Source organism: Amyelois transitella, chromosome 7, assembly GCF_032362555.1.
Source record: "Amyelois transitella isolate CPQ chromosome 7, ilAmyTran1.1, whole genome shotgun sequence".
NCBI classification, from domain to species: Eukaryota; Metazoa; Arthropoda; class Insecta; order Lepidoptera; family Pyralidae; genus Amyelois; species Amyelois transitella.
The window spans coordinates 4,666,642-4,684,542 of NC_083510.1; the positions used below are offsets into that span (position 1 = coordinate 4,666,642).

A 17,901-nucleotide genomic window follows, 5' to 3' on the forward strand; every position below is an offset into this window, starting at 1 on the left:
TGTTGCGAGATAATCATCTACTTATAACAAAAATAATTGAAAATATATTTTAATGTTTATCACAAAACTGAGAGCAATTGTATACACGATACGCCGTTAAAGGGCATTATGAAGTATGCCCGCGTACACGCAATTAGCCTTGGAATTGAAGTATGTGAATGGTTTTTCAGACGTACGAAAATCTATTATTTATCCAAGTATGCACATCGCCAATCAGTAAACAAAATTCCTATTATTAAAAGTAAAGGTTAGCCGTAATACTAAACAGAGGTTTAATTTGACGTATTAATATTTGGCCAGTGAGAAGACAAGGTCAGACGTGGTCAATTTTTTCTTTAGTCAATTTATTTAATCAGACGTTGGTGTATACAAATAGGTGGTAAATGAAAATAATTGTATTGTAAAGTTCACTATTCTGCGCCATAAGGCATACGAAAATAATCCATGCTTAGATATATCAATATCGTTTAAGAAAATGTAATGAAAATTAGAAAAAAAAATATGTCAATCACCAGATGTCAAAAAAAGTTGCTGGAATAAATAAGTCCTAGAAGTATAGAGTACCTACAGAGAGGATAAGGTCATTCTCTGGTAGAAGTTTTAAACCTTTATTCCGTTTAGTCTTACCGGTAGCAGTTCGATAGTCGAACTGTTTAGAAGTCTGGATTGATGTACGGCTTCTTAAAATATATTATTAATTTCGTAGACTTTAACTGTAGGGATCCATTAAAGACAATGTCAGTGATTAAAATAGTTTACGGTCGGTTGTCCGCCACAATAATCCACTAATCCACAATCGGGAAATTAAGAAAGTGGTAACCTGGTTGCCTTCTGCAATAACCACAGAAGATGGGGTGATCCGATTTAATTCTGTTCGAAGCCACTAGCGACAAGGCGTAAGATTCCTATTGATGCTCGTAATGATGTAATGACTGTATGCTTGTTACGAGTATGCATTTAATGTTATAAATTACGCATTATTTTATTTTTATTATCTACATTTAACTTAACAATTCTTATAAAATTACTATTTGAGTATTCTGTTATTGAATGTCCAGCCTTTAATATCTTTTATAAGTTTATAGGTTTGAGAACTTGCGACTTAACCTTATTATAAAATATTAGTATTCATTTCCGTCTTCACATGGTCATGATGTTTAAGTGTATAAATATATTATTACAAACACATAGTACACAAAAGACTGATTCATTATTACTTATATGAGTTTAGGTCATCTAACGCCCATCAAAGATTTATATAAAATAAAATAATGGTTAATATTTTTTTGTTTTACGTTAATTGGTGTCGAGAAGATATCTATTGCATAGAAGTGAAAACTCCATCCATCTCATATTTTCCGTTCTATAAAGTAGGTAGGGGGAAAATCTTGTTAAGTGCATATTAAAAATAATAAATAAATACCCAACGACCCTTCACCATAAATAAGTATTTGAAAGTTTATTGAAATAAAATAAAAACCAATTTACGGGTAAATATGGCTTAAAAGCTAAAATAAATACATATTTGTAATTAAATTCAGAGATCTTAACAAGCTGCTAGCCCAAAAAACTGACCTAGACAATCCCCTGATTGACTATCAAGTCAAACAACTTAAATAGTTTAAGTAAAAAATTTAAAAATAAGGTTTTTTTCTGCTTATGCGTTACCAGGTACATCTTAATTTTGGCGTGTGTTGTGTGTTGGGCGCCCTCCGACGAAATTATTCCTAATAAAATTGGAACATTTGGCATCGATTGTCTTGCAATGCCATGGGGCTGTTTAAAAATTTAATTTCTCTATTTGGTTTTGACGGAGAGCCCTAATGAGACATATGCCATAGAGACGAATTATAATCATAAAGGATCTGGTGTTCAGTGTCCTGGGCATGCCCCATCACTGAAGGTATTTTTCTATGACGTTAAAAAAGAGTGTAGTAAAATCAAAAACATCGTTAGTTTTTTATTTATTGTGTGGTAATGAGTAAAATGTGCTATTAATTACTCACAGATAGCATGTCTTTGTCTATGTCCGTTATTATCATTCATTTCTTTATTTTAAGATTCTACTTTTTTATAACTTTTAAAGCAACATTCATGCATAGTTTGCCTTTATCGTAGTCGGTCAATTTGCTCATAAAGATATTACAAATGTACGAGTCAAGTAACATATATTCAATAATTGCTATTACGAGAGCATTGAATATCAAAAATATCTTTTGTTATGTTAATGTGTATGTAGCAATAGACAGTTGATGGGACGAGCAAGTTCATCTTAGCATAATAGCGAACCAGCCGAACTTCAAAGCCGGTCCACCCTGACATTCGCCACACTCTGCACTTGAAACCGATTGTACGTCGTCACATTACTTCATCCACAACGTCTCATTGTACGCCCGCGACTCGCCGGCCAAACATTCAAATCAACCGTCATCAAACAAATCACACCTTTACTCAGAAACTGTGTAGTTGTATTGTCCATTGTGATTGTGACATTATTTCGTATTGTTACAGTAAAAATGGAGACGCTCAATAGGCTAGTGGAGCAGTACCATGATTTAATGGACAACAAAAGTGACCAGAGGGTCAAAGGATGGTTCCTCATGTCTTCTCCGATCCCGACCCTAGTGATTTGCCTCACATATGTCTTCACAGTTAAAGTAAGTAAAACACACTTGATGATTTCGATCCACGTTCCGCCGCTAACGACGTCTGATTTAAATAATAACTCTACTTATGATTTAAATGCAGATATTATATTTTCCATTGGAAAATGCCTATACTTATACTAATGGATGTTCGCTGTTCTGTTACGCATTTGACACGAAGTTATTCCTTAGCGTAATGCGCGTTAATCTGTAAAAAGCCTACAAAGTAACACAAAGTTACATTTCTTATAGACAATAATTTAGTACATTAATGTTTCTTTTTCAGGTACTGGGACCAAAACTTATGGAAAACAGGAAGCCATTTGAATTAAAACAAGTACTTATATGGTATAATCTATTCCAAGTTTTGTTCAGTATTTGGCTGTTTCGCGAGGTAATTAATTACTGTCCGTTTATTTTAGTTTCCTAGTCTTGTAATAATCTTATCTCAAAAGCTGAATCTTTGTTGAATCAAAAGATGGATCGTTTAAGGATTTCTTAGGCGAGAATATCAAATATTATGTATGATTTTTTCAAGATGCTTAAATCAAGTTACAATATTCTTATAAAAGAATTTATTATAAAATAAAAATATGTAGGTATATATTGTTGTTTAGATTGCAGGTGATTTTCGTTCCTATTTTTTATTTGTCGACATTATCCTGTATTTTTGGTAGTGCATAAACAATTTATAAGGATTAAGATCATGTTTATTGAAGGAATTTGCTTCCTCAAGTGAATTTTTATAATAAATTTTGGCTAACATGGCAGTGGGTTAATATACCCTTTCAAAATATATTGAAATTAACGCTATATCTTTCGTAAAAATTCATCTTTTGTTATTTATTCACCAGAGTCTGGCGAGCGGATGGTTCTCCACGTACAGCTTCCGGTGTCAGCCAGTCGACTATTCCAACACACCACAAGCTATGCGGGTAAGAGCATTTAATTTTTAGGGTTCCGTACGTCTGAATACAAAAACGGAACCCTTATAGGATCACTCGTGTGTCTGATTACTGCATCGTGTGGCATATCAAATGAAAGTTCTTGTTGAGAAGATTTTAAATGTATTTTTATAGATTATAGGAAAACCTATAAGAAGTCCATGATATTAAAATAACATGGTAAATCACTCAATATTGTGCGTACCAACTTATGATAGGTAACATCGTACGGAACCCTCTTCATGCGAGTTCAACTCGCACTTGTCCCCTTTTTCTTTATACCTTAGTGTTAGTTTAATTTTTATTTAGAGTATCTCATTCGATAGGAAGAGGTATTGCGTTCAAATTTTATCAGCAACTAGCTGTGCCCGCGACTTCGTCCGCGTGGAATAGTTATTTTGGGAATTATTGATTCCCTCAACGATGAATAATTTTCCCCATTTTTCACATTTTCCATTATATCTTCGCTCCTAATAGTTGCACGTGATGTTATATAGCTTAAAGCCTTCCTCGATAAATGGTCTATTCAACACAAAAATAATTTTTCAATTCGAACCAGTTGTTCCTGAGATTAGCGCGTTCAAAAAAATAAACAAACAAACAAACTCTTTAACTTTATAATATTAGTATAGATTTGGAACTGTGAAAGGGGAAGACGAACGTTCCTTGATCCAATAGGGGACACCCTTTTTTTTGTCTTCGAAGGGGAAATCCTTTTTAAGGATTGCCTACCGAATCTTCCTTCTTCAATCGGGCAAGAGCCCGCATTCTGGCAAAAGATCAGGCTAAGAGTACTCAAACCGACTAGCTTGCATGAAGAGAGTTTTGAATGTGGATAGAACGAAAGAAATAGTTCTTTGCAAGGATTGTGTAAAGTAGAAAGATGTATTTCATGAGAAAAGAGCTGTGATTTCATGTAAGTATGTATTGAATGTATAAAAGTTTTTTTTTTATTTTATTAAATACATTAATTTTAATATTAAGTAGTTGCTCATTGTAATAATTTCAGTCATGGGGTGTATGGTGGGCGCAACCAAATGTCAAAAGAGGGTGATAATGACAGTTGACTACAATATTTATACTCATATTTTACAAAATATAGCCAACATACACATTACACGTGATATAGGTATACTAGAGATACTCGTATTATAAAAACCTATAGACAGTATCTACCTACGTATTTTAATTAAAACTGTGCTAAGTAAAGAACTTATTGGTCAAAGTTAAAGATTATTTAATGTTCACAAATAAGAAAAAGACAATAAATATTCTAGTTTAATACTTGTTGTCAGTTCTTTGTTATTAATGATGCAATTTTATACTTTTTTATGTATTAAACGAAATTGCTTGTTGTAAATATATATATGCGTCTGACTTTATACATACAATTCGATTGCGTCAAGTTTTTGTTGGTAGAAAACACCAAATTTTAAATCAGCATTCTAATTATTTATTAAAATTTAATAATATATTAGGTATTCCACTTTGTTCTTGTACCTTAGACACTCCTTCCATTGTCTGAATATAGGCACTATATATATATCAATTCCCATGACATCGACAGTAGGCGTATTTGTGTGTAAAATAAATTAGCAAAGTTAAATTATGTGCATTATAATATCGATCAGAAATTACTACTATCAATGAATATATTTATAAAATCAGGCCGACCATGTTTTAAATACTATAAAAAATTGTTCAATAGTAAGGATTATTTTGAATTAATCAACATATACCATTGACATTTTATAGTCTGACATATACCTGTTTAATTAGGTCTAATTATCAAATAGGGCTATAAACATACCATTTTAACACAAGTTTAATATAGAATAAAATAGATTTATTTTCAAAATTGGATACAGGGTATCACTTTTTGACGACACATTTTTTCTTTTTAAGACACTTGCTGTTTTTTCTCCAGAAATGAATTGTTTTATTGAATGTGTTGCAGAAAATAGCGTTGCGTGTTTTAAATGATTTTTTTTAAATTGGTTATTATAACGCAACTTAATTAAATCGTGTTTGTTCACAGACAGTAAATGGATGTTGGTGGTACTACTTTTCAAAGTTTACGGAGTTTTTCGACACGGTGAGTAACTTTAAAATTAGGTCTTTTGAATAAGATCACTCCATCTCTTGCCCAAAGATGTGGTAAAAGGCAACTAAAAGAACTGGCAGCTTTTACCATTATTCAATGTAGGTTAGATTGCGGCGGTCAGTGGGGAGTTGTTCGTGTAAAAACCTTACTTACCTAATCCAGGATCATGTTTAAAGGAAGCACCCTCTTCTCCCTAGAGGTGAGGATGTGACCAGGACTTATGCCAGGATAAAGAAGAAGAAGATCATCTTATATTTATAGTTATTATAGATAGTTTGCAGACGTACTTAAAATAGTAATATGTCGGAAAAGCCGGAAGCTTGACAGAATTTCTCTCATTTAATTTGACATTTCCAGTGATGAATATGTATATTCATCATTCATAAAATTCATAATTACGTAATATAGTAAAATTTTATACGCGGACGTAGTCTCAAACAAAAATTGTAACAGACTTAATTGAATACTTATGTTTCATATTTGAACTAAAAAGTATATAATACAAGATTCATCAACATACACAACGAGCGGGTATCTGAAGGTTTTGATTTTTTTATTGCCGCTGCAGTTTATATTTAGAAGTATTTCATTGCTAATAAAGAAGAAAACAGAATAGAGTTTTTTTACAGGGTGATCCATATTTAACGGCTCTTTTTAAAAAAGTCCGTTGTTGCTATTGTTTTAAATGAAGATTTCGCATATTATAATACCAGTGTCAAGGTGACCTTAGAACTTCTTATTTCCGTATTCTGCATGGTCATGCCTGCTATTTACATATAGCTATGTGAATCTAGTTTAGCAATGGACTTTTACGTCTGTTTGTTTCCGTGTTTAAACGACATAAAATGTAACCCATCTGAGTACCTATAACATATGTATCGATATTTAATTAAAATAATTTACATATTGCCTTGTTAAATTCTTAAAATAGATTCGTCAATCGGAAGTTTGATTGTAGCGTATGATAAATATGATAGATTGTTAGCATAATGTATTTTCTCACAACTTTTGGTTTCCCTGTAATGAAACTAATTAAAATCTACGTAGTAGGTAAGTTCAATAGGCTATGCAGAGGTATAGTAATTTCCTGGTAAAGCAACGTGGAATTTAAGTAATGTTTATTTAAAAGCTCATGTAAAATTAATTCTGCATTGACAGGAAATAGTAACGTATAAAATGAATGTTTTAAAAATATAATAAAAAATTTATACCTGAAGCGAAATTTCAGTTAGTGAAATCTAAATCTCTAGTTCTATATTTAGGAAGAATTGTCGTAAATTTTCAATGACCTGGACTTTTTTGGACCAACGTTGGCGTTGGCTATATTATGTCTGAAACTTTTCAAACATAACTTTTATATATTTTTTCCTGGTTGCAGATCTTCTTCGTGATGCGGAAGAAGTTTGACCATGTGTCCAAGCTCCACGTGATCCACCACGGAATCATGCCCATGTCTGTCTGGTTCGGAGTTAAGTTCACACCAGGTTAGTATCACATGCACTACATATATTCTTCATCACTTTTTTATTACTCACGGAAAGGCAGTTTCGAAATTATTTAAAGACTCCGTTCAGCTGGATGATGAACAAATTGAGTTTCAAATAGTGACAGGGTGCTAGCTCATCACATTAAAAAAGTAGTTAGGAAGCAGCTGGCATATATAATGTTTTTTTCATTATTCATCTGTCGAGGTACTAAATAAATGTGCTTATTATGGAAAACAAAATTAATATAAAAGACATGACAAAGTGGTAAGACTAATGTTGGAAAGTAGAACCCTTACAATTACCCTACAATTCTATTGGTTAGCTTCTTTTTCAACAAAACTTTAATCACCTCGTTATATTTATTTAGTTATCACTTCGAAATTCTTTCAGTTTATTTTCGGGTTCTGAGTTTGGTAGTATCCAAAATAGGATAACCTATTAGGGTAAATTGACAAGATGTCAGTGAATGCTTATAAGATTTATCACAACAAGTACATACATACATAAAATCACGCCTCTTTCCCGGAGGGGTACAACAAGTATTTAAGAATAATTAATTCATATTTATAAATAACAACTAAAAGCATACGCAATAAACACTAGATAATTTGACTTAACAGTGAGAATTGGACTATTTCAATTTACACACAAATATCTATGTTCAAGGCTCCAATCAAATCTAATAGGTGTATCTGAATGCGGAAAATATTTTTTCTTCCTGAATATATATTGCGGAGGTGGTTAAACTTTGTACTAAGCGAAAGAAAAATATCTAGTAATAGTAATCTACTGGTTTTGTCCAAGGATTTCTTGGGCTTAGTCACTAATGTTGGGGTAAGTTAACTAACATAGAAAGCAAAGCATGTTTCAGCTCGTCTTTGAAATACTTTGAACTTTGATTGTTGTTCTTTATCTTATTCATTGACTTTAATAAAAATTAGGTTAGATATGACTATAAACTTAAATTTTATTGTTCATTGTTTTCGAATCAATTTTTAAAACCATTTATGCATAATAAAATGAGAGAGAAATTTTTAGGTAGGAGGTTATAGTTAGGTAGATGTCATCAATATTATACTATACTTTCAAAGTATATTTAATTACATTCAAAGATTCACAATTCATGTAATGTTTTTTTACAAAATTATAGATACCAATTTTTGAGGTTTCCCTTATTATGTTATAATAGTCAATGTGATGTCAATTCAAATAATATGCGCTGTCTGGTTCATGGGGAACCAGACAGCGCATATTATTTGTGTAGTGTGGTAGAAAGGAAATATTACAAACCTATCTTAATTGTGTTGTCAGATGAAGGTTGTTCTATATTTAATAAATATACCGGTATGTAAGATAAAAATAACCGTGATTAATGTTTGCGATAACATAGAATAATTAAGCATTCAGGATGTTTTGGCCGAATAGGTATATTTCAGAAGGTCATAATCTAAGAACCACTTTATGTCTGTAGTATCTAAAATCTAAGCAATCTTAAGTCACATCACCTACAACATACATTTATATCATTGGCTATTTTAGACCTCACAAATAGTCAATCTTGATATTATCTATATTTTTACATTAAGTGGTTGGTGTACGACAAAAGTAAAACAAGTGTGTTTACTAAGATAGGATAGGTAAAATGTTGTTAAGATTTTTAAAAATTTGTAAATTTATGGATTAATGTACCTACACCTGTTGTTGAGTCTGGAATAGACCCCTCTTGGGTATAAGCCTCCTCCAACTTGCTTCACTGATCTCAATCTTGAGACTCCATTTGCTTGTTTTTACTAAGAAGTTAAGGCTAATAACAAGGTATATAAAACTACGATAATATTTCTACTTACTGCGTAGGCAAGTACTTTATGTAAAAGATAAACAAAAACATACCAGCATGTTGGCCCAATACGCGATGCGGTCGATCAGTTGACATTTCGTCATTTACTATTATAAGCCCGGATTCGACATAAACGCAATAATGGCGAAACTGCTTCTCAATAAGAGATATTAAATAAATACAATTTTGAAATCTGCAACGGAATAGAATACAAATATGAGGTACGATGAGAAAAATCTTAACTTAAAATTTATCATTTCTAAATGAAAAATGTATGTCTTTTTTTAATTACGAAGTGTAATCGGAAGCAACTGTAAAATCTTGATTTATTTGATGCGTAGTAAGGCACCTAGTTAGTTCCTCTTGTAGGCTAGCAACCTGTCACTATTTGGAACTCAATTCCATCATAAAGCCATACAGCTCAACGTGGCCTTTCAGTATTTTCCAGACTGTTGGTTTTGTCTACCCCGCAAGGGATATATACGACTATGTGTATGTATGTAGGTATAATGGAGGTTAATTAATATCGGTAAACACCAAGACGCAGACCTGCCAATTTTATCCCTTCAGTGCGGATATTACCTTCATTTTATTAATACATATTAAGTATGAATATATATTGAAATATTTATAGGTAAATAAAGTATTTGTAAATAGTACATTACATACATATTGTCACGTCTATATCCCTTACGGGGTAGACAGAGCCAATAGTCCCGAAAAGACTTAATGGCCACGTTCAGCTGCTCGGCTTAATGATGGAATTGAGATAGCCCATCGCCTAAAATAAGGATCGCAATTTTATAAGCCTATCCCTAAGTCGCCTTTTACGACATCCATGGGAAAGAGATGGAGTGGTCCTATTCTTTTTTGTATTGGTGCCGGGAACCACACGACACTTTTAAATAGTGTACAAGTTAATAAGAATTAGCTCGGTAGTAATAGTTAGTACTGTACTGAACTTTTGATGTTAGTATTTCGAAATGGGCGCTTTTCGAAATACTAACATCAAAAGTTCAGTGCAACACTGTGACTCGTTGCTGAAAATACATTCGAGTATCATGGAATTAGGTGTTCTTTGTTTAAACTTTAGGAAGAAGTTGTCAGATTATTTTTTGTTATGACGTGTATCTATGTGTTTATGGTCAAAAGGCTAACGGTTCAACAAACTCGTTGTACATATGACTGTGTATATGTATATTCAAGTTAGACCCGAGTATTTACCATAAAACAAACCCGGTCGGCCTTAAACACGGACATAATCGTATAATCAACGGAACGTATGAACTAAGATGTGACGTCAAGTACGTACTCGTATAAATATTTGCTGCAGTAGTTCATATTTCCACGTAAATTGCGAGATAACAGACAGGATGTCTTTTTCGTTTTGAATTCGTTGCATAAAATATAAATTTGTTTCAAGTACGAACTTCCTTTGTGGCAAACTTTAGCACAAACTTTAGCTTCCTCAGTGTCGGGTGCTAAATTATGCTATTGTAGATACATATCTCTATTTTGTATAAGTACTTATATGAGAATATTGGAGTCCATTAACTTAGGGTCATCTGCCGCCTTTTAAGTATGTTAGCAGCCACATTCAAATTTAATGTGTTACGTCTCAACTTAACCGTCCAATATCTGTCATGTCGACTTGATGAGTCATGTGACAGCAGACAACCGATGACGAGACTTATTGCGCATTCATCAACATTTGACGCTTCAATGGGGTGCATGGGGTCGAAAGTTCTAAATAAACGACTGGTCAACTACCTGGAATCCAAAAACATCATTGCGCATAACCAGTTTGGTTTTAGACGAGGCCTTAGTACAGAAGACGCTTTGCATGGCTTACTGAATAATGTCATAAAATATTTAGATAACCAGCAAAGATGTCTCAGCGTGTTTCTCGATCTCTCGAAAGCATTCGACACCGTTTCCATCCCACTTCTCTTAACAAAACTGGAATGCATTGGAATACGTGGCCTCCCTCTCTCCATATTTCGTGATTACCTTCTAAATCGTACACAATGTGTCAAAATAGACGATATTGTAAGTGATCAACAGGAACTAGTTTTCGGCGTACCGCAGGGCTCAATTCTCGGTCCCACCCTCTTTTTAGTATATATTAACGACCTTTGTAAACTAAGCATACCTAATTGTCAAATATACACGTATGCAGATGACACAGCACTTGTTATAAACGGTCGGGATTGGAGTGAAGCCTTTTCAAATGCAGAATTAGCTCTGTCCACAGTTATGTCTTGGCATGATTCAAATTTATTAACTCTAAACTTAGCCAAAAGCAACTATATAACCTTTGCTATAAATGCTTCTACCCTACCTTTAGATAATGAATTCTCACTTAAAGCTCATAAATGCCGAACATTCAATAATAACTCCCTGTGCACATGCACAGTCATATCAAGGACCACAACCGCTAAATATCTTGGAATATATGTAGATCAATATCTTAAGTGGGACCAACATATTGCTTTTTTGAAAAACAAAGTAAGGAAACTCATTTATGTTTTCCGAAATTTAAACTCTGTTGCCGATTTAAGTACCCTTAAGGTCGTATACTTTGCGCTATGCCAATCCATTCTAACGTACTGTATCGCAGTATGGGGTGGAGCTGTAAAAACAACGCTGCTACCGCTTGAGCGAGCGCAAAGAGCGGTCCTTAAGGTTATGATCAAAAAGCCTTTTCGGTTCCCTACTCAACAACTATTTTCAGAGATATCAATCATGACAGTCAGGCAACTATTTATCTCCATGTTGCTGCTTCGTAAGCACTCACAGTTGGTGTATGATCCGACACTACATACCCGAAAGCGTAGATGGGACCTAGTATGTTCTACACCACCACATAGGACTGTTTTTGCTGCACGGCATTTTGAAGTAATTAGCTGTATTATGTATAATAAGGCCAATAAAATATTAAAAATATACCCTTGCACAAAACGTGTTGTCAAATTCAAAATTAAAGAGTGGCTTTTGACATTAAATTACTCTGACACGGAAAATCTATTGCCTAAATAATATCAATTATTAATGAAATTTATTTAATATACTTAGTCCACGTATCTTTTCTTATTAATATATACGATGTTCACATCGTTGTACATAAATTGTTACCACAAGGCGGTCTAGAGCGTTATTGCAATAGTTTTAAGTTTATCTTGATTTATACATATTAATAAAAATCTATCCTTAGTTAACTATTGTGTAAACTCAAAATAATTCCCAGAATACAGATTCGTCTAGTTTGGGAATTATTAAATCAGTGTACATTTTACTTCAACTTAAATAAACAAACATCATTACATCCTACCGGATCTTCCGTGATGCCTTCTACCAATCAAGATACAGGTTTATTCTTAGTTTGATGGTGGATGGCTGAGCGTTGGACCAGATTAGAAAATGTATTAACACCTTTTATATGAACGATGTATGTACATAATATTTGCTGAAATGAGTCAATAAAACCAATTTTTTTTTTTTTTTTTTTTTTTTTTTTTATCCTCAGACGAGATGCACAGTAAAATCATACCACCTTATGTCGCTACTATATATTTCAGAGTTGCTATCCCCTTTCTGCATGTAAATAGTGATATGGCACCAAACAAAATAGAAGTAAAGAGGGAAATCATGATAGTGTGTCGTCATCAATCGTTAACATCTTTTCGTTCCTAACTAGCAGCACATTTAGTATGTATTTTATAATCAGGAAATGATTGAATATCATTTAGGAAACGCACAAACTATGTTAATATGCAGATAATAATATGAAACAGTTGCTAAGGAATCATCGTCATGAAATTATCAGATATACTTAGTTAGGAATTATAGGTATACTTCCAGGAAACTTGCGTAATCTCATTTTTACTCAGTATTCTTAAAAACGATCTGTGAAATTATTTACCAGTCTTACTTAGTCCTATAACATACATACATACATAAACTCACGCCTCTTTCCCGGAGGGGTAGGCAGAGACTACCTCTTTCCACTTGCCACGATCCCTGCATACTTCCTTTGCTTCATCCACATTCATAACTCTCTTCATGCAAGCTCGGCGGTTTCGGGCACTTTTGACCTGACCCTTCACCAGGACGTCCTTAATTTGATCAAGATATGTTCGTCTAGGTCTTCCCACCCCGACCTTTCCCTCCACACTCTCCTTGTATATCTGCTTAGTCAACCTGTTTTCATTCATCCTCTCCACATGACCGAACCATCTCAACATACCCTTTTCTATTCCTGTAACTACATCTTCTTTCACATCACAACATTCCCTTATCACGCTGTTCCTTATCCGGTCACTCAATTTCACACCAAACATACTCCTTAACGCTCTCATTTCCACCGCATTTATTCTGCTTTCGTGCTTCTTTTGCCATACCCAACTTTCACTCCCATACATTAATGTCGGGACCAACACGCCCCTGTGCACAGCCAGTCGAGCCTTTTTGGATAGTTTCTGACTGCTCATAAAGGCATGCAAAGCTCCATTCACCATGTTCCCCGCGTTCACTCTCCTTTCAATATCACTATCACACTTGCCATCTGATGTAAACTTTGATCCTAGATATACAAACTCTTTCACTTGCTCAACTTTTTCTCCTCCAATCAAAATATTACATGCTGTCATTTCTTTCTCCATTTCAAAAACCAGTGTTTTAGTTTTACTTACGTTCACTTTCATTCCTTTCTCTTTTAAAGCTTCATGCATACAGTTTACCATCTCCTGTAACTCCTCCGCTGATGACGCCAGTATAACCTGATCGTCGGCATAGAGCAGACATTTGACGAGTAATTCATTCATCCTTAATCCACTTTCAGACTCTTTCAAATCTGTCAAACAACTATCCATAAATAGGTTGAACAGCCACGGTGACGCAACACATCCCTGCCTAACACCTTTCTCAATCTTAAACCACTCAGTGTGCGCTCCGTTTATCCTGACACAAGCACTCGAATCCTCATATAAGGATTTCAGTGCTCGTATCAAGAGACTGCTCACCCCATGCATAGAAAGTGCTGACCACAATTCATTCCTCTCAACTCTGTCATAGGCCTTTTCCAAATCCACGAAAGTGCAATAGACTTTTTGACTCTTGGCTAAAAACTTTTCGGCTATGCACCGCAAAGAAAAGACCTGATCAGTACATCCCATTCCCTTTCGAAATCCCGCTTGAGCATCCCATATTTTGTCATCAGTTTCATTCCTGACTCTATTAATCAATACCTTAGCATACAATTTGCCGACGACGCTAAGCAGGCTTATACCACGATAATTTTTGCAGTCCAGTTGTGACCCTTTTCCTTTGTAAAGTGGCACAATAACAGCCTTACACCAATCTTTTGGTACTCGGCCGCTTCTCCAACACAAATTGAAAAGGCAGTACAACTGTCTAGCTACGACGCCTTTTCCTGCTTTAAGCATCTCGACCGACACTCTATCATACCCGGCAGCCTTACCCGCTTTCATACTCTTAAGTGCTTCCACAATTTCAAACATTTCAATTTCGCCTTCCATCTCATTCTCTTTTTCTTCGCTATAGCAGAACTCTTTCTTATTTTCTTCCTTTTTTTCAAATAAACTCTCAAAATAGTCCTTCCATATCTTTAGCACACATTCTTCTCCTTTCACAACGCTACCATCCTGGCATCTGATCCTAGTCAGCTCTCTGGTTATAGTTTTTCCTCGGGCTGACCTTACGGATTTCCAGAATACTTTCAGATTTGACTGAAAGTCTTCTGATAGCCTTTTATCAAAATCCTCTTTATACTCTTCTTTCTTTCTAATCACAGCTTTCTTAACCAAATCTTTCATTTTTTTATATTCCTTACGTGCTTCATTCACATCCTCATCTATAACCTCTTGCATTCTTAAGTTAGCTTTTGCTGCTAACAAATCCAGCCATGCTTTCTTCTTTAATCGCACAAGTTCTTGCACATCTTTACTCATCCACGCATTTTTGTGATTTTTCCCTTTCCTTCTTCTACTTACACCACACACTTCAACAGCTACTTTCACAATTCTTTCTTTAAATTCCTTCCATCCATCTTCAATATTGCTCCTCTCATCTAAATCTTCAATTTCATCCTTCAGTCTATTAATATACTTCTTACCTATATCCATATCTTGCAAATTTTCTACTTTCACTCTTTCCAAAGCGCTGGTTTGCTCCCTTACCCTGTGCCGCCAGCGATTGAAGATACCCCTTATCCGGGATATCACCAGTAAATGGTCCGAGTCAATGCCAGCACCGCGATATGCACGGGTATCCAGCACTTTGTTCTTCAATCTTTCATCTACAATCACAAAGTCTATCATACTTTTTAAAATACCTTCCACTCTTGTATAGGTGTGGATCTCTTTATGTTGAAACATTGAGTTCGACACAAAAAGATCCCACTCTAGACAAATTTCTAATACACGTCTTCCATTATCATTCACCTTTTCGTCACCAAACGCACCAAGCACCTTTTCATATCCATCACGCTTTACACCCACCCATCCATTAAAATCACCTAACATAATAATCTTCTCATTTGGCTTGGTAACTTTCAATACTTCTCTTACACTATTCCAGAACTCCTCGTTTTCGCTTTTTGCTGATGTTGTACCCCTCGAACCCACATCCCACGGTGCATAAACACCTAAAACGAAGATCCGAGTGATTCCAACTTTCAGCCTAATCCATAGAAGACGAGGGCTGACACACTCATACTCATTCACACACTCAGCCATTCGTGCAGAAAGGATTAGACCGACCCCTTGACAGCCTCGGCTGGTACTGTAAATTCCAGACCAATACGCCGTGTAATGGCCGTGCTGCGTCGCGTCGCATCCTTTCCGCTTCGTTTCATTCACGCACAACACATCCAACCGTCTTTCACCCATCATCTGACATACTTCCTCAATTTTATCCTTCATTCCTCCTCTTACATTCATCGTCGCAAAGCGGCTTTCAGCAGACCGCATACCGCTCCCGCCGGGAACGAGACGTGATGGGGTGCGGACACCATCGCCGCCATTTAGGTGCTCTTTCAAAAAAAAATTTGCATCCATGCGATTCCCACGAGACGCAAGGGAACAATTTTGTCCGCCCCAGCAGAGCCCCGCATGCCAGGGTAAGGCTAGCCATTACCTGGGGGTCGCCCAACCCCATGGCGGAAGTGGCACGCTCGAGACTAGGCTCGCCCCTAGCCATGCATCCATCGGCGCGGCAGACCTTAGATTGGCATATATGGCCTAAAAGTTAATCCCAAGTATACAAGCCTATCCCTTAGTCGCCTTTTACGACATCCATGGGAAAGAGATGGAGTTGTCCTATTCTTTTTCTTTCTTATTTTCTTTTATTGCAATATGTGGACTATGACTGGTATTGTATGTAACTCCTTCATCAACCGTATTTGATGATTTAGATTTTTCACTTTCTCTTGATTTTTCAACCTCAGATTGTTTTCTCCAGTTACTTGATCTGGCATCATTCATCATAGCTTCTTTTGCTGTCACTTTTTTTGTCAATATCTTTAGAGCTGTAATATTGTTTTTGATCTTTTGAAGATGATGATCTTGTGTAATAATCTTCTTCATCATCAGGTTTAAGAAATTGTCTGGATTTTCTGAATTGGTCTGGGTGCTGAGGTAAGCCTGAGCCTCCATCTTTCCAGTATGGGTTCAGTTCCCTACTGCTAGTTGCCGGGTTGTAAGAATCAATATTATTTTTCTTCTGCTCTGTCTTGGGTTTGATGTCATCTTTTGTGTAGGTTTTTAACATTCCAGTCATAGCCATCCAGTCCTCTCGTTTAGTTTCATTTGATGAGTGGACAGTACTTTTTTCTATCCATTCATCACTGTCTGAATGGGTGGAACTAGAGCTTTTGTATCGGCTCTTCTTCTCTTTTCGCTCATGCTTTTTAGCTTTATGTTTTTTGCTTTTCTTTTCTCTCTTACGTTCTTCTTTCATTATAAAAAATATGTCTACTTCAAGAAGGAAGTAAAAACTTAATGATTAAATATGTGAAAATCCAATGAAAAACAATCAATCCAATCCGAAATCTAATTAAATCCAAATTACACGATCTTATCCAAATTCCAAACCAAAGGAATTGTAATATAGCACATTATTATAGCCTTAGATTAAAGAAATAAATAACGCATACTATATAATTCATCTGAGTTCCAAACCTCTGTCCAAAACCAAACCCAAACAAATAGTCCTATAAATTGAATAAAAATGTTATCCAGCAGTAAAAGCCTTATACTCTGATAAACACTTTATTTTCCTCAGTTAAAAAGAAAAGTACTAAATTCGACCAACAGTAGTATTTTTCTTACAAATGTTTTTACTTAAAAAAATATTTATTTCCAGGTGGCCATTCAACCTTCTTCGGTATGCTGAACACCTTTGTCCACATCGTGATGTACTCCTACTACTTGTTGGCTGCTCTGGGCCCTGAAATCCAGAAGTACCTATGGTGGAAGAAATATCTCACAGCTCTGCAAATGGTAAGTCGTTTATAAGTCACTGGAAAAATATATTAAAATCAAGTAAGTAAATACTTCTGTTGAATGCGGCTTTTCAGTCTTTTCAAGGCTGTTGACTCTGTCTTCCCTCTTAGAGATACAAACGTGACAAATTTTCACGTCTTTATCTCTATGAGGCAAATTCTGATCGGATTTGAATGTAACGTATATGACAGTAATGAAGCTTCTTAAACAGAATAATGCGACAGTATGTATGCGAAAGTGAACCCAAGAGCTAGTAATAGATAAGTAAATTAAATGGGTTATTAATTTTTTTGTTACAAATATAGAATGACAATTATAAAATTAGGCGACAACTTGTCTTATACAATTTTTTGATTCAGACC

General features: G+C 35.0%; 1 protein-coding gene across 1 annotated transcript in view; it reads left to right on the top strand.

Moving 5' to 3' along the window:
- The window catches only part of LOC106132184 (elongation of very long chain fatty acids protein AAEL008004), a 36,841-nt gene that overhangs the window by 16,413 nt on the left and 2,527 nt on the right, over positions 1-17,901 (top strand). The window contains exons 2-7 of the mRNA XM_013331542.2: positions 2,512-2,657; positions 2,932-3,039; positions 3,500-3,580; positions 5,628-5,684; positions 7,072-7,177; positions 17,400-17,536. Of these exons, the coding sequence (XP_013186996.2) occupies positions 2,517-2,657; positions 2,932-3,039; positions 3,500-3,580; positions 5,628-5,684; positions 7,072-7,177; positions 17,400-17,536 (630 nt within the window). The 5' untranslated portion in view covers positions 2,512-2,516. The remainder of the gene's footprint in view (positions 1-2,511; positions 2,658-2,931; positions 3,040-3,499; positions 3,581-5,627; positions 5,685-7,071; positions 7,178-17,399; positions 17,537-17,901) is intronic.